This window comes from Bicyclus anynana, chromosome 7 (genome assembly GCF_947172395.1).
Source record: "Bicyclus anynana chromosome 7, ilBicAnyn1.1, whole genome shotgun sequence".
NCBI lineage: Eukaryota > Metazoa > Arthropoda > Insecta > Lepidoptera > Nymphalidae > Bicyclus > Bicyclus anynana.
In genome coordinates, this window is record NC_069089.1 from 12,142,463 (window position 1) to 12,165,511 (window position 23,049).

The following is a 23,049-nucleotide window of genomic DNA, read 5'->3' on the forward strand; positions in this document are numbered from 1 at the left end:
GTGAATATTTTAGCCGGCCCTGATGGCTCAGGTCGGCTGCTAGTCCGTGCCACGTCCCTTATTCCTGCTGTTGAAAGAACTGAAACATTCCTTATTGAAACGTTGATCTAGGAGAATTGTATAACTGCCAATTAATAGGGAAAATCATAATCGTCGCACTATTAATGTAGCTATTATCAATTGAAAGATTATTTGTTAAAAGAGAGTCGATTAGGTCCTATGAAGTGGCAGTTATCTTTGTATTTAATTAATTGTGGGTGTAAATGTAAATACACTGATGTCATGATGATGATAAATAATTAAAATAAAATTATAGAACTATTACAGATTAACATAATCGATACTTTAGATTAACTAGATAAATATCCTATTCTAATTTCAGTAGTCGCTCTAGTAACCTGCCTACAGAAAGTAATCTTCGTAGTGGCTAACTTGTAATATTATGTACCTTGTACCCGTCTTGGTTTCTTAAGTCTAGTGATTTCTGTTGAATTGAAAAAATATTATTAATGGTGTGCAAATTAAAGGGTTGTGTGTAAAATAAACATAGTTTAATAGATGTATAAATCGTTCCTCGTGACGATATATTTGTCTCCTGGTTTTGTCTTGAGCACATCCACCTAATTTTCCCTTTTAAAATGTAGTTAAATACAATTTAAAAATGTCAAACCTTTAGACTAATTAATACTAATTTAAAAACAATGCCAAAGACCAATCATTGGGAAAATAACAGGGATCTATCAGATAAATATTTTTAATTTCCACTAATCTAAATAGAAGATCAAATTACCTATATTATGATTTACTTAAGCGAGCTGAAGTTATCCAAAAAAATAAAATATAGTTTTGATGATCGATCTGTGTACATTAATTTTGTGTAATTGCCATCAGGCAACTTTTGACGACTCCACTGTAAACCGTACAGTTTATGTGAAATATATAAATATATACACTATTTTAACAACTAAGTGACTACACTATTAAACTCTAGATTTATTCTTTGTCATTTTATAATAAAATATAGTTGAAAATAATCAATTTTATTATTAAATATCCAAATCCTGTATAATTAGGTTATGGGCTCACATTCACCTAGATACTTATCTACGTTACATGTTATACTCTTTGATGGATTATCAACCAAATTAGAATATCATTAATGATAAAGGAATCTATTAGTTATAAGTATTCGTTTTCACATACGCCCGTTTCACCGCATATAGTTCCGAAACCAAAAATAACATAATATACGTAAGTACGTAGGTAGGTATACGTTTTTTGTATTTCTCTTTGTCTGTCTATGTGACTACAATAAGTATAGTATCACTCAAAAACCACTGAACGTATAACTGTTTGATAATACAATTAATTTTCAAACTGTGTAAACGATATGAAGTGAAGTGTAGTGAAATATAAACAAAAAATATAAGGATGATAGTAACCTCTGTAACTGTATCCAGGGAATAATAGTCCACCTCCATTCTAAATTTCAGCCTAATCGGTTCAGTAGTTGAGGCGTGATGGAATAACAAACGCACATACAAACTTCGCGCGTCTAATACTAGTGTGATGTGTTACTAATAGTAGATACAGGCCTTCTCTCGCCTATAGAAGCGTACTATTAGGGCAGCGAGATTAATTGGATCTGCTACTGAAGTGAACTGCAGATTGATGGCAGGTAAAAATGTGTATGATTTTAAATATGTACCTAAAGAGCAGTATCAGATAATAGCAAGGTAGGTATCTGGTCGGACTGTTGGACATGTATCGCGCTTGAAAGACGACAGGTGGACACTTACCGTTACTAAATGGCAGGGTCCACTAAGTAAAAGGAGAGTTGGCAGACCCCAGAAGCGCTGGACTCATCAGTCCACTTACTACAGTCACTTGGGCAATGTCATCGACACTGCTGGAGGAGGCCTATACCCAAGACAATGGGATTCATACTCATAATTTAAAAACAAGATTCTATTAAAAATTGTATAACTAACTGTATCAATGTATGAAGTAAATAAAGACTTTATTATTACTATTATTATAGGTATCTGGTTCATCATCATTTAACAACTTATGTTCGGCTCACTGTTGAACACGAGTCTCTCAGAATTAGAGGGGTTAGGCTAATAGTCCACCACGCTTGCCCAATGCGGGTTGGCAGACTTGACACAAGTCACGAAGAGAATGAGAGTTGGAGCCGAGGAGAATAACCTACGCCCTCCGAATCAAAGGCAGAGTTTTGTATCTGGATACAAAGTGTTAATTTGATAAAATACTGGAATAGTATCAAAATACTAGTTTCTCTAAAAAAATAACATTCATACAGCCGAACGTAGAACCTCCTCCTTTTTTGGAAGTCGGTTAAACACGGCGATAATCATGATTTTTTCATAGTAGCTTGACGATGCTCATGCATTTTTGAGTTGGAAGTTGGTTAAATTTTTTTTATTAAATTTTTATTTTTTTTTATTTTTAGTGTTAGCACACCTACTGAGTGTGAACAAAAAATAATAAGCAATTAGCTAAAACGTTATTTTTTGTATGATAAGTACCTAAGTCCTACAATCCCAATTAAAAAAAAAATACTACCTTAACTCTACTTTATCCACACATAATATGAATATCCAGAAAAACGTGAAAGGTATCATAACTAATGAGAAGTGGTCTTAACTGTTCTCCGTCTTGGATCCCCAGACTCCCTATGCAGTCACAATCCATATGGGTGGAAAGTTCTCATCAATATAAAATAAATCAAGTCCAAACACAAGGTAGCTACTGTGAACCGTCGAGGAGTTCCCTTAATTGTCCTTCGTATTCATCACCAGACCTCTAATACAGTCACAACCCATCTAGGTGGAAAGTTCTCATCAATACGAGTTTATCAAGTCCAAACACAAGATAGCTATTGTGATCCGTTGAGGAGTTCCCTTAACTGTCCTTCGTCTTCATCACCAGACCATTAATACAGTCACAATCCATCTAGGTGAAAGTTCTCATCAATACAAATTAATCAAGCACAAACAAAAGGTAACTGCCGTAAATCGTTGACGAGTTCCATCGTTTGTGTTTCGGCTCCATCATCAGACGAACTGCAGACCTTTATAAAATTGTAGTGGTTTATAATACATTATAGAAACACTAACAAACGCACTAGCCGTCTCTACGATTTTTGAAAGTTCCCCTCAATTTCTCCTGACATAAAAAAATGGGACCACCCTGGAGTAAACCCTTCAAAATGAAAAAAATAATTTTAAAATCGGTCCATAAATGACGGAATTATCGCTGGACATACATAATAAAAAAGCAATAAAATACATACAGCTGAACGTAGAACCTCCTCCTTTTTGGAAGTCGGTTAAAAAGAGGAAAGATTTTATTGTTTGTTTGTGTGTTTTTATGAAGGTAATGAGTAGACTCCGAAACTACTATAGTCAGATCGGGTAGGTATTTTAAACAATGTAAATAAACAAAAACAGCTGACTCAGGGGTGCTCAACATTTTACTACAGCATTATTTACGAATATTGTCATGAAATAAAACTTGATTTGATAAACAAATATTTTTTTTATTCTATATTCCTATATCCTGTTATTTATCTAACAGATAATGTTTCACTTATATTCAGGGTTCCGTAGTCAATAAAGAACCCTTATAGTTTTGTTTTTTTATTATGTATAAGCAAGCATAAGGTATCCTCGACATATTTAAACACATTAATCAAAACGGTTTTCTCGGAGGACGATAAGGGTGTTTGCTTCGTACGTTTCTTTTTTGGTGACGGAAACGATAGCAATGCGGAATAACTGCTCCGGCTAGTACCAGGCTCCGCTTCACTCATTTTCGTACTAAAGTAAATAAAATTAATAAATTAATTAATTAAACAAATAAAAAATCCGACTGCCTATATGATACAAAAACTGAAGAAAAAAAAAACTCAGTCCAGAAGTGTAGAAAACAATTAGAAAACAGTCGGGACCTATTATATTGAATAGAATGATTTTCGTCTACATTTTTTAATAGGTCCCGACTTTAGTTTAATCAGTTTTTGTATCATTTATGCAGTTGGGTTATTTGTTTATTTAATTAATTTATTTTTTAGTTAGATAGATGGTGAATTTTGGATTTATTTGTTACGTTTGTTACAAAGTACGATAATGTATACCTACGTCCAACCGAGGATAAGTAAATATTCAAAAAAATCTACGTAACCCTCGGTGGGCGAATCCGACTCGCACATGTCGATTTTTATAATCAATATATTTAATTTAGTCTATTTAAGGTGTTTTATAACTACACTTCATAAACCTTATAGTCGTCCGCCTCGCGTATTATGTATAAACAAATTAATAATTAACGTTTTTGTAATTGTAGTTTTTTGTTGGCCATTATATACCATTTTGAAATTCTCACAAAAAGCCCTTGAATTTGATTCCCATGTTGCAATATTAAAAAAAAAAAAATCACCTCGATTCTATAGCATCTCACAGTCGTCTTGTTGGTTTTTTTCTAATTTCACCTATCTAAGAACACTTGGCTTATTAAAACAAATCTAAGGATATCTGAATTACGTAAATCCGTTCAGCGGTTTCGAAGATATGAGGTAATAAAGAATACATACAAGATACGCGCGAAAAACAAACAACAAATAAACAATAATTAACAACAACAACGAAACGAGAACAAAACAAAATAACAAAAATTACAAAGGAAGAAAATACGCACAACAGACTGGATTTAGTTAACGAATCATTAACGAATACTGTGAGGTAGGAGTATTAGTCACAGACAACAAATAAAGTAGTGTTCTGTGCTGTGAAGTGTGAACTGTGAAATGTCAAATCTTCTTTCACTTAATAACACAAAATCAAAAAAAATAATCATAGTATAGGGTAATTCTGCAATAAATGAAAGGTAAAATTCACATTAAAATAAAAGAAAACATCTTCTTTTGATATGAAAATACGACATTTATAAAAATCATTAAAGTTATTATTTAATTTTATAAATGCACATTTAATACCCATAAATCTTAATATCAATCTTTGTTTTTCAAAATGGTTTGTGACTCATGTCTGCTTGGGGTATTTAAGGTTATTTTTATGACATGGAAATGAAATCGCACCCAAATGCAGAAACAAAATTGCCTGTCGTTTTTTGAAGGGGACGAGGTAAACTCACTCATCGAAAATATTTGACAAGAATAATATAATCTGTACACAGAACGTTAAATTAATGGATCGATGTTTTGCTGTTCGTTCGTTCGTTAGAAGAATAGAGTCGATTTTTCTTTTAGATATTGTTTTTATTACAAATTTATTATAAATTATAATTATGTTTTTGACGACCTCCGTGGCGCACTGGTACGCGCGGTGGATTTACAAGACGGAGGTCCTAGGTTCGATCCCCGGCCGATTGAGGATTTCTTAATTGGGCCAGGTCTGGCTGGTTACCACCCTACCTACAAAACGTACCGCTAAGCGATTTAGCGTTCCGGTATGATGTCGTGTAGAAATCATACCGTCCATCTTAGATTGCATCATCACTTACCATCAGGTGAGACTGAAATCAAGGGCCAACATGTTAAGAATAACAAAAATAAAATAGAAATATTTTCAAATTGAACGTCACGTCATCTTTTACTGAATTAAAAGTCGTTGGCCGTTTTTCATGCCATTGAACTACTTACTACACAAACCAGAATATTTAGGGAGTTTTTTAGACGACGAAAACGATTACAACAATGAAACATCGATACAACCGAACAATCTAACGCGTTTGTTAGTTTTTATACACGCGTTAGCCGCTCAACTTTACAAACACTTCTAAATGCCCCGCTCTATAAAGGTAAATAGATCGTTGATTCTTTGACAGAGAGGTAACGTCTTGCGAGGCAGGTCTTTCTATTATTGGTCCGAGATAATTAATTTATTGTTTGTGAATCCGGGCTCAAAAGGGCCAGAACCCAGAGCCGTAAAGTTTATTATTAAAAATATAATGTATGTGAATCGAAACGAAAAGTGTCGCCCTAAAAGAACCTTTTTGAGAAGTGATAGTGTTGTGTAAAAAGCCTAAAGTTGTGGACTGTACGATCGGCGTTGGGATCATAGATTAGTTGGGATTGGGGGTGTATTATTGACAATAGAAATGCATATTACATTGATACGTTAATTTAAATATTAAAACAATCTCGTAGAGAGTCAATTCTTCACGCCCGGCCCTTTTTTTTTTTTCTCGGGGGGGAAATCTAACTACGACAAAAATTACGCATCGAAGATCCACGTTACATAAAGAATTAGATAAATGCAGACCAGTACGATATGTTTGATATTTTTTCAAAAATATTTTTATACATCGCCATTAAAATTGACCCATTGACCAAGGAAATAGTGCTATAATAGCATTCTCCATGTTCATGCTTTAAAATTAACTTAACTCAGAGCCGTAAAGCCAGGTAATAAAAAAAAAACTAATCTGTCAGCTGTTAAACGTCAATGTCACATTTTGATTGTCTTTTGTCAATGTCATATTATAACATCACCGAAACACGAATCGAATTTTTCAAATTCAAAATAAAATCAATTTAAATATTAAATAAGTAGTGTTAAAAATTAAAACAATTATTGTATATACATAAGCGTGTAAGGCTGTTTGAAAATGTTTTTAATAATATAGTTTTAGTTACATACTATTTGATTTTAACAGAATAACCTATTTCAATAACTATGTTTAGTCGATTATTAAATCAAAAAGTAATGATAGGAACAGTTGCAAGACTGTCACCTAGCGTCATAATACCAATCATCGGCAGAAGAAACGAAAATGATTACGACGAACTGGATACGCCGAATTCTCCACTGCCGAAGACCGGATGGGACAGAGTCAAAGCTATGTATACTAAAAAGTAAGTACTTAATTCACTTTTTCTGTTAAAATCTGATCATAAAACGAGTTGCTGTGCCTTTTCGTAAATAAATTTATGGCATTTTTTGGCCAAACCTTATTAAGTTCAAGGCTTTTTTCAAAATGTATTTGCTAAAGGCTCTTTTAATTGCTACCACAGCAGCAAAACTAGGTACAGGTTTCTCATTTAGGACTCAACCTCAGCTTACAGGCACATTATATAAGTTTTAATATTTAGAAAAAAGACCAGTGGTTAAATCATTTGACAGAACCATAACATGCATGTACTTTTTATAATTTTAATTATATATGCCCAGTGGACATGATCTATGTACAAAAATGTAAATTGATGAACTGTGTATAAACAAACAAATTAATAATAAAAGTAGAAACCTCATGACATTTGTTACCAAATAAATTTACCTACTATTTAAATTTTATCTTCCTTTCTTATTTACCTATTATTGCTAGCAGACGTCTGTGACTTCGTCCGCATGAAACTTGAAACTATTCCTACCCTACCCTACCTCTACCCTACTCTACCCTACCCCATACACCTTCAATTTTTAATTTTTTTTCTGTCATAAGAAACTTCTTCTGACAATGAGAAACACGTCAAAAAAAAAATGTGAAACTGGTCCAGCCGTTCACATGTGATGGCGTGACCAAGGGATATATGAATGGATTCATTTTTATATATATTAGGTATAAAATAACTAGTGATGTATACCTTCACTTTAATTTGTTTATTGATAAACATTTTTTTTTTATTCTATACAAGTTAGTCATAGGACATCTTATTGTCTTTGTCGGTATGTCTTTGTCTGTATATTATTCTTTCTGTGTTCCAGTGACCAAGATGAAAATTCAATTGAATTTCAAAATGTAGTGCAAGCAACCATGAGTGGTTTAATTATTGGAGCATGCTTAGGAGGGTTTATCAAGTCAAGAGATGCTTATTTGTATTTTATTGAAAACAATCAAGCTACAATTTTTAAATCTACAGTTGATGCTAAGGTATATAGAATTTACATTTTAGTATTCCATGTGGGCATGATTTGTATAGTTATTAGGATAAGTTAGCTTTAGTTCCTTATTGTTTTCTTTCTCAATTCTAGTTAAAAGATTACAATGTTTAATGTGACTCTGCCATTCCTCACAATGATAGTGACATTTAGGTGCCACCATTAAAACATCTCCAAATGGCTCCTAAACAAAGAATGTTATCTTTAGAGGCAGAAATATCATTATGCAAAATAAAAAAATGTAATGAGAATTCTTAAAATACAAGTACATCATCATCCATCATCAACCTCATTATAATCTTCAGGGCTCTTTACTTATAGGAGAGTAAGTATGGAGCTTACACCCACCATGCTGCTTTACTACAGATAGATGGACTTAAAGTGATGTTTGATTTTGCACTCTTAGATGTATTAAAAAAAGAAAAAGAAAAATTAATGCCACTTTTGGTTGTAATTTTATAATTCAAGAACAGACTCACCTATCCAAACCAAATGTTTAGGCTTTGTGTGGACTATTTAGTAGATGGTTTATGTGAAGTATGCACAAAATTGGTTGCGTGGTTCTTCATTAATCACAGTTTTTGTACCAAATTAATTGAGGGGTAGGGTAGGGGTAGGAGTACAGTAGTGTAGGGTAGAGATAGAGATAGAGTAGAGAGAGAGAGTCTGCATATAAAATCCACAAAAAACCATCCCTGCTAAAAATAAATGAATTTCTTTTTTACAGAAAAAATTACAGGACTTTGTAACAGTAGCTTTTGCAAAGGGTGCTTACCATTGGGGATGGAGATTGGGAGCTTTTACAGGAATCTTTAGGTAAAATTATTTAATATACTTGTTTAAGTTAACATTCATTTATTTTCAATGAATATTAAATTACTTTAATAATTTGTATAATTATTAAAATTGCAAGAAATAGACAGACAGTATAATGTGCGCGAGTGATATTATAAGGGTTCCGTTTTTGTACTATGTACGTTCGGAACCCTAAAAATGTATGAAATGTAATGAATAAAATTATTTTTCAGTCTTATATCTACAACAATATCAGTGTATCGGGACGAGAGTGCACTATCAGATTATATCATAGCAGGCGCAATGACTGGAGCTATGTACAAAGCAATATTGGGACCAGCGGCCATGTTAGTTGGAGCTACTTTAGGTAATTTATTAATTCTTCATCTCATTTTCCTTATCTTACTTAAGTAGGGGCCATAGCAGACTCAACATAGCAGGGATGACAACTGGACATTGTTTGCTCAATAGACATTTGAAGATAATGAAAATCATAGAAGATTCATCATGTCCAGGTTGTGGTGAGGAAGAGACCAGCTATCACTTTATAGCTGAGTGTCCCACGTTCGCGCTGGTAAGATGGGAGTTACTAGGTACTAGGGATATATTAAATGAAGAAGACCTGACAGATCTCACTATAGGGGATGTTGTTAGGTTCACGAAGGCTACAGCAAGATTTGAGGGGGGAACACTGTCGAGACACCAGTGAACCTGTGTCCTTTTACCACAGGAATTGGGTGGAATGGTCCCTAATGGACTGATCACCCTTCTGGCCTCATCATACCTGATATAAGTAGGGGTCAACCACTTCTATTATTTGTTATCTTCCTAACCTTTTCCACACATATTAGCCTCTTTCACACACTCAAACGCATCTATTCTTTGGCTTTCCTTTCCTGTTGTTGGTAGGTAATTTGTTTTTATTCCATTTTATTTCATTTGTCTAGATAAGTGCAATGTTTTATGTGTTTTTCTTTTCAAAAAAGTGTTACATTATGGTCTAAAAGCCTTGAATCCATTGCATCTACGGTCAATCAGTAGCATGTACTTTATAGTTGTAAAAATGCACTGCCTACCCTGAAGCCTCATTATATTACCTCATTATCATTCTATTATTATCATTATCATATGAGTAACTGTGTTGGAGAAGGGATTTTCTATTTTGTGGAATTTGTACATTTGGTGCATACCCTAGTTAAAAACCTTGTGCACACCTCTGTGTCTATAGTTACCAAACAATCTTACTTATATTATGGTAACAAACATTTAGATTTTATAAAATGAGAAAGCTCTGACTATTCTAGGTATTTACTGCTAAATATATATGTAATTGTGTGTATGATTATGGCTACGTAGAAATTCAATATTTTCAATAGTCAAAACCATATAGTAAATATTTAATGATTTTTTTGTAAAAATTGTTTTTTTTTTTAATCTATATACACTAATTTCTACTCAAGATAGGTTTTTAAAAAGACTGATAGTTGTACCTTTGATCCAAATAACAGAATAACTATTGAAAACTGTTTAAATATTCAAGAAAAAAAATTAGTATGGAAAGCTTTGTTAACAATATCTCAAGAATTCTTCATTGCATACCAACTTTTTATTTACAGGTGGAATATTAAGTGCTATTGGCGGCATACTTATATTAAGTTTAGTAAAAATTACTGGAGTTAATTTAAACGATGTAAGGAAAGAGATGGCCAAATTTAGAGAAAAGAGGTAAGTGAAGTCTACTCTAATCTATCTAAGAACTGGGTCATGTTTAGATAAGCTATTTAGGATTACTCGTATTACTTACTGCATTCTGCATTCCATTTTCTTTATCAAGAAATTCAAAATTAAAAATTCATTTTTTTTCAATTAGTTTTACTTTACAATCACTTTTGAAACGTCAAGTTATGTCATGATTTAATTTAAAGGTTGTAAGTAAAGTCGAAAACTTAAAATTAAAGTTACGAGTGTTACGAGTTCCTTGGTCCGAGAAGAGCGTACAACAAACTCAGCCAACAACTAAGTATTTTGCGAACTTATCTAGAACTAAGAACACAGTCATAAAGTGCAGTTCAACACGGAGCTTATTTATCGTTTATATGTTGCAATAACAGTATAATAAGACTTTTGTTTCATAACATATTTATTGTAAATTATGCATGGTTCATAACATATTTATTGTAAATTATGCATGGTTTGTTTATAAATTGACTATGTTATATTAGAACTAAGAATTTCTTGCAAGTAAAATAAAAGCTCAACAGGGCTTCTTGATTAGAAGCTAAGCTAGACACTGGGCAGTCGGAGGCTTCTCCAAAGAGAAGCATAAAATAAATATTTTCGAGTCCAAAGATTCAAAAATACTTAGCGTTGACGCGACCTGTGTGACGTGGATTGATTTTCTTTCGTTTTCTTACAGAAAAGAACAATTAGATCAAGCCATCGACAAAGCATCGGATGAAAAACACGACAATCTAACGCGACACCACGACCAAATCGTTGAAGAGAAAGGAGTAATGAATATAGAGCAGTTGACTTAGCAGATCTTGTCATATCGTTCACAGACTAATGGAAAAATAGAAGAATAGTGCCTACATTGGCAGAGGTACAGGCGGCGCAGGACCGTTGTCTGGAAATTGCTAAAACCTATGCCAAGCAGCAGTAGGAATTGTGTAATAAATTGTTGCAAATGTTTAGTATACCTACTTACATTGTCGCCTGAAAACCGGTAACATGCTTATTTCAGTCGCCAATAAGTATCGCTCTTTAGATTTGAAGTGTGTTGTTGGTTGACAGTGGGATAAAAGGAACACAAATAGAAATAATATATTATTATCGAAGTGAAGCATCGTGATCTAGTATTATTGAACGAGTTAGTTTCGTTGGAAGTGAATAAATTGAAATATCGAGAATCAAGAGTTGATACGTACCTAATATCATTAAGCAACGCTTTGTTTCATCTCAGCGTCAATGTGAATAAAGCGCAATTTTGACGTACAAATTTTATTAGTCTGTGTCTGTGAAAATACCTATATGTTGAATATTTTTTAATTTATTTTATACTAGTGTTAGAATATTGTTAGGTAGATACATGAAACATGTTAAGTTTATTAATAAGAATAAACGAATAAATGTGTCTGTTATTGTTAAGAGCTTTAATTCACACCCAACGCATTATCTTATATCAATCCTTCATTAAAAAAACATTTTAAAGAAAGAGGGCAGGATATATTTGAGGAAACCTTTGTTATTATTTAACAACCGCATCTTAAGACACTGGGAGAAACTGATTCTTGCCATCAAGCAACATTGTGTTTCAGTCTGAAGAGTATGGTGTTGGTTATAAATAAAGAGATTATTTATGGACATAATCCAACGTTTTATAGAACATAGATAATCGTTATCTACTTACCATTAAATGAAAAATCTGCTTGGTTCATCAATTACGTATAAAAAAGTGTCTAGGGTCGGGAATTCCCTCGATCAGTCTTGTGTTTTCTGATATTTACATCTTTCACATTTTATAAGCAAAGATGAATAAAAAAATACTCGAGTGTTCTACCTTCGGCCACGTACAACTCAGTGAGTTCGTGTTCAAGCGATAGTTTTATCTATCTAATGTTATAAAGAGAAAACATTTGACTGTTTGTTTGAATTGAAAAGGCTACTGAACTACTGGATCAATTTAAATAATTCTTTCACCATTAGAATCCTAAATTATCCCTGATGGATCTTGACAATAATTTTTAGACACTATGCAGGTTTCGTCACGAATTTTCCTTTGCCGTTACAGAATGTGATAACTGCTTATTTATTTACCAAATTCGTTTATTGCAAAGTAGGCTACCTACCTACTATACTAGCAGACGCCGCGCGGTTTCACCCGCGTGGATCCCGTAGGAATACGGGTATAAAATGTAGCCTATACTCGGGGATAGTGTAGCTTCCCAACAGTGAAATATTTTTTTCAAATCGGACCAGTAGTTTCTGAGATTAGCGCGTTTAAGTAAACAAACAAATAAACTCTTCAGCTTTATAATATTAGCATAGATTAAGCACCTTTTGAACAGCCAAGTCTACAGATATCTAAGGAAAATTTATTAAAATAAAATGATAAATATCAAAAGCGTTTATTACATACCATTATAATAAAGGATATGACGGAATACAAAAATATAACGAAATGTTCAATTCATATCTATAGGTACCTACAATTTAACATACCCTACTTTTGTGCATCTCAAATATTATGAGTTGATTAGGCCGCCGAATCAAATCACTTATTTTATAATCAAGTTATTATTAAAATTTTAAGGCTTTTTAAGTTAATATATAACGTGAGAAAAAAGGAAGTTATAATATAAATCTTAGATTTACCCAAGATTAAGTTAAGGTTATTTCTGACTATATTTGCTGTTTGTCCATTACACCTTACATTTGTTCTATAAGTCAACGTTTTATTTATAGTGAACATGAATTTTTTATAATACCATAATTTATTTTTCAGAATACTGATCTATATTTTTACACAAATTTTCATCCCCTTATTTGTTTAAAAAATTCATATTTTATATTTATCTTATGATTAATGCACCTATTTTCACCATTAGATCTAGCTTTTAATTATATTAATTCCAATATAAGTAGGCACAGAAAATAAAAAAAAGCGGTTTAGCTGTGAAAATGTCACAGACAGACTAACTTAGTGATTTAAGATATAAGTATATGGAAGTATGGATTTACATAAGTTAAACGTTTTATGAGATTTGATTCTGTGTCCCAATCGTTGCTCTACTTTATTCTACACAATAATTCTTTTCATAAATTAGGTAATCAAACAGCTCATAAAAATACATTTCACTATTTAAATGTAATGTAAAAATATTTCTGCAAATTGTAAAAGGATACATGGTTTAAGGATTTTTTTTATATTGGCAAGATAATTATAAAAATAATTAATAATAAAAATATTATTTTATATTGCAAAAATTTACTTAATATTTATACTAGAGAATAAATGAAAAAAGTTCATTCATAATTAAATTACAATCTATTTTTATAGAATTTAAATTCAATTTGGTAAGATTTTTTAATAATAAAAATATGACAAGATTAATAATCATAATTACATATTGAAAAGCGTAGCTGTATTATGCTAGAAAAGAAACTGATTACAGTCAATCGAAACCAATAAAATAATTATTATAAATTTATAATAATAAAATAATTACATTTTATTATTGAATGGTAATTATTGAACACATTGTCTATAATAATACAGTGTAAAACGTATGATTGTCATAATTAACAATTTCATTTTAAAAATAACTACTACTGAAAAGATGGGCAACTCTCGTGCCCATATATTGCACATTATTCCGAAATTAATAGTCTTTTTCAGATAGCATGGGTACGGTGACAGTTGCCTTATGACGTTCTTACATACTATTATCGTGAAACGCGGCAAAATTTCAAGAGTGAAACGAACTGTCACCACAATAACACTAATTGGTATAATACTGCTTAGCAATTTACTTTATTGCTCGAACAACAACAAAGATTGGTCAATTTCTAATACAACCGAGATGTTCATTAATAATTTCAATTTGGTGAGATTTTAACTAGTGAATTACATCTATAATACCGTATTGTTAGAAGATAATTCATTGCTTTATTTGATAAAACTATTGAGATTTTATCAACTGAAATCGATAACTTCATTGTATATTAAGAAAACGTCATGAATCGACCACTACATATAAATAAACCGCAGACAAGAAAGCACCTCTCTGTCTATACACTTCTCTTTCTCATCATCAGTATCAATTCATATTCGGCTCACTGCTGAGCACGAGTATCTATCACGGCTTCTCTATCTGCGCTTGGCAAATAAAAATCCTCACCTTATTGCGGAAAAAAGAAACTAATTTTTATTTTTTTGCTCAGGCTTTATCCCATCAAATTTCATGAATTTAAAAACAAAAATGTAAAATTATGACGTTTTATAAGCACCGTTGGTGTATTTGAATAAAAGTTATGAATTTAATAAAATTAATAAAATAAAACGAATTATAAAAAAAATAACGCATACATTTTATAAACAAATGTATTGTTAATATAAAAAAATCTATTTCTCTGTACTGACTATTGTGTGGTTTGAGTTTTCGTGATTCTCTTCGCTCCTCTGTTCGGAGGTCCCTTCGGTTTGGCGAACGCGGGTCTGTGGAGGTTCCTCTTGGGGTGGATCTCATCGTACAAATACTCCTCCGTCAGTTCCTTACCGTCGTCTATTTCTAGCTGGAAGGTTTTGAATTTGGATAATACATCGATCTCCTATTAAAAAGTGGATGCACAATCAACGACTGTCAAACACAAGTTCTTGGCACTCAATTCAAGTAGTCGCATTTGCAAATTCAACCTTAAAATCAATACTTAAGGTTGAATTTGCTCTGAATTTGGGATTATATTGAATATTGGACTATATTTAAAGGCCTTTAGGTATAATTTACTTTACCAATAATTCTAAAACTGTCAAAGTGTGAACTATGAATTTTTCGGGATAAAAAGTAGCCCATCGTCCAGTGAAAGTCCAGCAGATCCAAAGACGCGGACAAAAAATTAATGAAAGCTTGTTTGGGCTTTGGTATGGTGTAAATTACTATAAGCACTTGAGAAAACATAGTTATTTTCCTTTTTCTTCTTCTTTCTTGTCTATGGACACAGTTATTTTTAAATCACAGATAGACACTTCAACTTTATTCATATGTATTGATGATTCTTACCCGTTTGTCAACAACAACGCCGAGTTTTTCAATGATTTCTAAGAATTGGCCTTTACAACTCGAATACATCATTCTTTCCTTTATACTGCAGCTGTAGCCGGGCATTGAATAAATGAAAACTGAAATTTGAATGAAAAAAATGAAATTAGATTAAAAAAAAACTAGAAAATAGAAATTAATAAATTAGGTAAATAATAAATATCCTAAAAAACTTAGATACTAATGTAAAATTAACGGTCTTTTTGTTAAGCAGACTTGAGTGTAAATCTTCTGGGTTTATCTTATCTACTACCTGAAGATTATTTTGCTTCAAACTTGGCTTGGTTCAGGTCTGGCTGGTGGGAGGCTTCGGCCGTGACTACTTACCACCCTACCGGCAAAGTTATACCGTCAAGCGATTTAGAGTTCAGGTACGATATATTGTAGAAACCGAAAGGGATGTGGATTTTCATCCTCCTCTTAACAAGATAGCCCACTTCCATCTTAGATTGCATCATCAGGTGAGATTGTAGTCAAAGGCTAACTTGTAAAGAAAGAAAAGAAAAGTGCTACAGTTCTAAACAACGAAACTTACCAATACTCTCCATATGATCGCCCTCGTGTGTGTGTTTGAATATATACAAGTGGTACCGCGCGACGTCGCTCGGCACTTGCGATGGAAGCTCAGTCAGACCTATCACTGCCGCCTTCGACAGACAGATTTTCTCTTCTTCTAAATCTAGAAAGTTCAATAAATAGGTAGTACCTGAGTATCAACACGTATATTAACTCAGATATAATTATTTATATTAATACACAGAATAAAGATCATACAGAATGAGTCTTTACAAGCAGCGCGGTGAAGCCGGTGAAAAAAAAACGTCACGCGTCTCTTTAACATCCGTTACAAACTTTTTTCATAATTTGTATTTTAAAATTTAACACGTAAATTAATATATCAATAACTACCAATAAAAAAGTACTCTTCTAATCTTATTTCTTTAGTTTTTGTAAACAGTTTTTAAAATACATAATTAAAGACGCCATTTTACTTGAATAATATTGAAAGTGACTGATGCAACGATTCATGTCGTACTGACTCGAGAATGTATTCGTTTTTGGATTTTGTATTTAAGCAGCTACAACACTGTTGTGTTCCGTATGCTCTATCTGCCTATTATTGATTAATCTGTGTATTACAAAGAGTTTTTTTATGTTGTAGGGGGTAATTTCTGGATCAACTGAACCAATTTTGAAAATTCTTTTGCCACTAGAAAGCCTACTTGTGAGTGTGAGAGCAGGCAGTACTTATAATTAAAAAATTGCTACAGAATTTAGATTTTTCAAAAATAATAATAAATACCTATTTTAAATTGTAGATAATTGTAGGAACCACGTTGGAGATCAATAATACCCTGTTTTGCTGATTCGGTGATGGGGAAAGCAATACCGCCCATAGTTGACTGTCTGTAAATTGAAAGAAGTACATAATAATGTAATCAGTACCTACAAATAAACAAAATTGAAGTGTGTGCCTGTGATTTTAAAGTAACTATTTGATCAAGTGCTGTTGCAATTGTAGTTATTTACATGATGAAAAAAAAACTTCTTAAAAATAACGGGCTAGCCTTTTGAAAGGCTGAATCAATTAATATGACTTTCACTAAAAGATAGAGAAGGCCAACATTTTGGCTACTTTTTACGCTGGAAAAGTCTTCTGTTCCCGTGGGGTTTGTGTAAAACTGAATTTCGTTACATTAGTAAAAAAAGGATTCCATATAAAAAGGCTCTTATTTCTAGCACAAGAGTGTTTGCTAAGAATAGTTCAGTTTAGCAGTTCGAGTTGCAGAAAGACACCTATGCCTTTGAATCCCATCGAACTTATAATGCAACTTCCAAGTTTTGGCTTGGCTATACTCTAAATGCCAATTTCAGTTAAAATCTGTATAATATAAGCTTGCGACTTAGTCTGCGTGGAATATTTGATTATGCCTTATATCCTGATGTTGCCAGCTAAATTGGTTCACAAAGAGTAACAAACATACAGACTTCGCACAAAGATTTGATCGTTTGTTTGTTCATTGAATAGGTTCTGTAACTACTAAGCCAATTTGAAAATTTCTTGCACCATTGGACTCCTATATTCCTATATATCCCTGAGAATATATTTTATATACTTATACCCCATATTCCCACAGGAGCAGGATTTATGCAGATGAAATTGTGTGGCATCAGCTAGTATATTATAATATTATTAACTTTGGGATGCATTATTAGAGTAAGTAATAAGCAGGTGTACCTTGAATCTGTGCCATAGTTGGGATCCTGCCCACTTTGCTGCAGCTCCCTCAAAGCCTCCTCCCTGTCAGTGAGAGGTGCAGGTGCATTTACTCCACTAACATGGGTTTTATAACCTTTCAGACACACTTCATCCTGTAAATAAATAACAGTAAGAAGTAAGAATAAGTATACCATAATTTTGGTGTACTAAAAGTATCATGAAATTTTGTATTTACCAACGGGGTAAATAGTTATTCAAGGTCAAATGACACAAAAAACACTATTCAAGATTATCTCATTTTCTATTTGTTTCCAGACATTAGCAAACAACAGAAAAATAGCAAAATTGGTCGAGCCATTCGAGTGTGATAAGACAACCAAGTGAGCAAGCTAGGGCCATACTTTTAAATCTATATCTGATACTTATAATAAATCTGTAGAAAGGTCAATTCTGTACATGAAATATATTTACAAAATAACTAGCACGGGGTATAATTAGTGATGGATACTGATGCCAAAAATGCAATCAGTAAAATTTTTGTCTGTCTGTCTGTATGTTTGTTATAGAAACAAAAACTAGTGAACAGATTTAAATGAAACTTGGTACAATTATTCTTTATACTCCTTAGCAGGGCACCTGCTGTCCTAGCGTAATGAAAAGTATACTATAATCTTATAGCATACCTACTTTTCATCACGCTATGAACAATACGAGCAGAGCCGGGAAGAGAAATGTTCGTAAAACGGGAGAAGTTACTCCATTTTTACAGCGATACCTACTACTATAAGGGCTGGATTAAAGAGGTCTAGAGGCGGACGAATTCGCGAGCGTCCGCTAGTATGTAATATATATATTACCTTGCTAGTGGCATGCATTTCATCTTTAATATGAGCAGAGCCAAACTCCTGCTTGAGTGTGGCCTTTGTAGATGCATACAACATTTTATGTCTCACTGGGGCCTCGTCTGGAGACCAACTGAGCAATAACCATTCATATCCTAAGGAATTAGTTGTATCAAATCTGAAAGTAAGCATTTATTTATAAGAGTGATATTGATCTTATTCTGCTTAATATATGTATATGGTGTCCCGTAATTGATGGATAAAAAAGTTGGAATGTGCACACTTTAACACATTTGTGTTTAATCTATTAATTACAGGACATCCTGTATAAATGCTTAAGGTCATCACAAAATTTTGGAAACCGTACATGTACATGTTGGCGTACAAACATGAAATTAGACAGGGAGGTAATTTATAGTTAGTAGGTGTCTGCTAAGATTTTTTAGTGGATTTTGTGACTGGGCCGCAATATGGACACAACTTGTTTGCTTTAGGTATAGCCCACAAGAAGTAGAAACAAGATAGAAGCTACTTCACTGTGTTCATGCTAAACACTCCTCCTACTTAACCTTTGCCAGAATTAAGTCTCAGCTTATTTGATGCTTGTCATATACTATCTCAGTACCTAAATACTTTTTAACTCTAACTACTCTATACAACGGTTAGTGCTAGTCAGATTTACTATAGTAAATTTATTGCAGGAAACTCTATGAGGAAACCTGCATACCAGAGAATTTTCTTAATTATCTCTGTGTGTGAAGTCTGCCAATCCACATTGGGCCAGCGTGATGGACAATTGGCCTAACCCATTTCATTATGAGAAGAGACTCAAGCTCAGCAGTGAGCCAAATACAGGTTGATAACTCTACCCTATGAAGGCCTCTTTTTATTCTTTACAAGTTAGCCCTTAACTACAATCTTAACTGATGTAAGTGATGATGCAATCTAAGATGGAAGCGGATTAGCTTGTAAGGAGGAGGATGAATGAACCACACCCCTTTTGGTTTCTATACGACTGTATTAGGCTGACAATAATAAGTATGCTGATAAATTAGTACTTACCTATATAGAATATAACATGGCAGATCTTCAACAATAAGTGTAGGGATATACTTATCAAAATCTTGCTCAAATGTACCCTTAACTGGATAATGTTTTGCCAATGTTAATTGTTCTAAAATGGAATATTAAATAATATTAACTTTCACATTTAATAAATTTATAAAACATTATAAATCTTTATAAGCCTTACCATTTTCTATGCTAACTTTGAGAGCTCTAATTTTCCCATCTCTGCATTTGCTAAAATACTTTTTTAAATCTGCATTAGCTGAAATAATAGCAAGTGAATATTAGAGCACCACATAGATGATGTTGTAATTACATAAGACAAAAATAGAGTAACATATTCTATGATAGAATGGAACACAGTCAAAGAATAGTCAAAGAATACAAAGTGTTATTTAGAAACAACAAATGCCATCCTTTAAACAAAATATACCTAACAAAATAAGTTTAATTTATTTAAACATATATTTGGTAATTACATAATGTTAATTACATGCGATGGAACGAGCTATGTTAGGAGTTATCTGCGTGATCAAATCAGAAATGAGGAGATCAGCAGAAGAACCAAAGTCACCGAGTTGCGAAGCTGAAGTGGCAATGGACAGAGCACATAGTTCGAACAGACAATGGATGTTAGGGTCCTAAAGTGCTGGAATGGTGACCCTGCACTTAGAGCAGTGTTGGACGTCCCCCCACCAGGTGGGCTGATGACATCAAGCAAGTCACAGGGGTTCACTGTATCCTTCAGATGGATGGCTTCAGTATCATTATGTTTGATAGTCCCTACAAAAGGGCTATGTCCTGCAGTGGACGTCCATCGGCTGATATGATGGATGATGATGATGATGCTGATAATGTTAATTGCTAAATCACAATGCAGCAGCATACTAGCCGCAAGCACGCACATGTCCCACCTGATGGTAAGTGGAAAACCATTGCCTATAGCTAAGCTATCCTATCCTTCATGTTGGATGAAACTGCACAGTGTGCAAGTTTGATTAATATTGCTTAAGTAGATTAGGACTCCAATGAGGACAAACAATGTCACATGTAATTTATGCATTTTAAGATTATACAATTTCGAATTTGATGACAAAATTGTGAAGAGTTAATGATTTAAAAGGCAAGTGGATGATTGACATATTTCACCGACCCCACTTACATGGGATAAGGTAAAGGTGAAAGTTAGACACAATCTGGTATATAGTGAAGTTAAAACAGCCTACTCTAGGATTACCTATAGGTGTTGTAGATCTTTATTGCAAAAGAATACTTTATTTTGTATTTTAACCCCTGATTGTCTTGTAAAAATCAGTATTTCTAAGTAGGTACTTTGTTTTTGTGTCAAGTAAACTGAATCCCCACAGTAACATTAGACGTTACGCTTCATAACCATATTATATCAGCTCTACCTATTTCAATGTTTACACCTTCTCCTAACCCCAAGTTGTTATTATTGATTATATTATTAATAGATTTAATTATTATTAGAAAGCAGTCGACTGATCAAACGTGTTATCATTTAAATCCTTGTATGCTTAAGTGCATAATAATCAGCAATAAATTAAATAAGATCGAAAAGATACAAAGTGTTTTATGATACAAAACTTTGAATATAATTATTAGAAATTAAAATAATTTGTACCTTGAATTCCAGTTTGGTGAGACATTTTTTTATTGAACAAATATCACTATTTTGTATTTCGGCGTATATTTTATTGTAGAAATGACTAATTCTCTGTTTTATAACGGGAATGGGAAATTATGTGGGCGAAAGCAAAACCATTTTATCTTTCAGTTGGCACTTGACAGTTGACAATTGACATTGACACAGGTCAAGTCAATCACAGACTATGGCTAATGCTGTTTGAACTGTCAGTGTTGTGTCATATTGTGTCAAATGTCAATGTCATTTCTTCGATGTTCCTAATGGCAACGTATATAGTGCTTTCAATTTAATTTCTTCAATGGCATTGAAACAATGCTAGTTATCGATTAGAAACTAGTATATAATATCGATATATACAGGGTAATCAATAATTAAAGGATAAAACGCAAATAGCTGATAATTTTAGTGCGACACAAAAGATTAGAAGGGCGCTGTAATCACTTATTGTCATAATCTTTTAAGTCATTTTAATTTAAATAATTTATTTCACCCTGAACAGTATGGTTTTACTAAAGGTCGCAGTACAACTGATGCAGGTGCTAAACTTTTAAAACATATATATGATGCATGGGAAAATGCTAAGAATGCTATTGGTGTATTTTGTGATTTGTCCAAAGCATTCGATTGTGTTGACCATAACATTCTTTTACTTAAGTTAAGCCACTATGGCATAAAAAGTGTTGCACTCGATCTCATCGCCTCTTATCTTAGTGATAGAACACAAAAGGTATGCATAAATGATTCAAAGTCTCGCGGTTTTTCTAACACAATGGGCGTCCCACAGGGTTCAATTCTGGGTCCTTTTCTATTCCTAGTGTACATAAACGATTTACCACACCATGTTAGCGGCATCTGTGAGATAGTACTGTTTGCTGACGACACATCCCTAATTTTTAAGAGTGACAGAAGTAAAGATAATTCCGACGATGTAAACCGTGCCATATCGCATGTGTCGCATTGGTTCACTGTTAACAACTTACTTTTAAATGCAAAGAAAACTAAATGTATTGAGTTTTCATTACCAAATGTTATAAAATTAGATAAGTCTATAATGATCAATGGTGAAACACTAGAAATAGAGAATTCCACAGTTTTCCTGGGAGTGACCTTGGATTCTAAACTTCAGTGGGGTGCTCATATAGAAAAACTGTCAGGTAAACTCAGCTCAGCTGCTTTTGCAGTGAGAAAAATAAGACAGTTTACTGATGTTGATACAGCTAGACTTGTTTATTTTGCGTACTTTCACAGCGTAATGTCTTACGGTATTTTGTTGTGGGGCAAGGCTGCTGATATACATTCTATATTTGTACTTCAAAAAAGAGCAATTCGAGCAATATATCAACTAAAATCACGCGAGTCCCTTCGTCAAAAGTTTAAAGAAATAGGCATTTTAACAGTAGCCTGTCAGTATATATATAACAGTATAGTTTATGTGAGACAAAATATTAATTTGTACAAACGAAAAGGAGATGTAAACCCACGTCTTACTAGACACGGGCATAAGTTAGTTATTTCTGCATATCGTCTCCAAAGAGTTAAAAAATCTTTTGTGGGTTTGGGTGTACTCTTCTATAACAAGATCCCCAAGACTGTGATGGACTTGCCAATGCACAACTTTAAGCAATGTGTTAAAAAACATTTACTTAGTCGAGGTTACTACACTATTGATGAGTTCCTTAACGACAAAGGTGCTTGGAGGCCATTGGATCAGCTT

General features: G+C 33.1%; 2 protein-coding genes across 2 annotated transcripts; one reads left to right on the top strand and one right to left on the bottom strand.

Moving 5' to 3' along the window:
* The first annotated feature begins 6,511 nt into the window (after positions 1-6,511).
* On the top strand, positions 6,512-11,859 carry LOC112055586 (RPII140-upstream gene protein). Its single transcript, XM_024095772.2, has 6 exons — positions 6,512-6,898; positions 7,749-7,914; positions 8,650-8,738; positions 8,951-9,084; positions 10,334-10,442; positions 11,134-11,859. Exons 1-6 carry the CDS (start codon positions 6,720-6,722, stop codon positions 11,252-11,254), a joined length of 798 nt encoding a protein of 265 aa, XP_023951540.2. The 5' UTR covers positions 6,512-6,719; the 3' UTR covers positions 11,255-11,859.
* A 969-nt stretch (positions 11,860-12,828) lies between these two features.
* On the bottom strand, positions 12,829-21,479 carry LOC112055577 (twinfilin). Its single transcript, XM_024095760.2, has 9 exons — positions 21,312-21,479; positions 19,851-19,928; positions 19,661-19,772; positions 18,614-18,776; positions 17,775-17,908; positions 16,839-16,942; positions 16,071-16,214; positions 15,497-15,615; positions 12,829-15,011 (listed from the first exon to the last, which is right to left on the bottom strand). Exons 1-9 carry the CDS (start codon positions 21,334-21,336, stop codon positions 14,859-14,861), a joined length of 1,032 nt encoding a protein of 343 aa, XP_023951528.2. The 5' UTR covers positions 21,337-21,479; the 3' UTR covers positions 12,829-14,858.
* Positions 21,480-23,049: the final 1,570 nt, after the last annotated feature.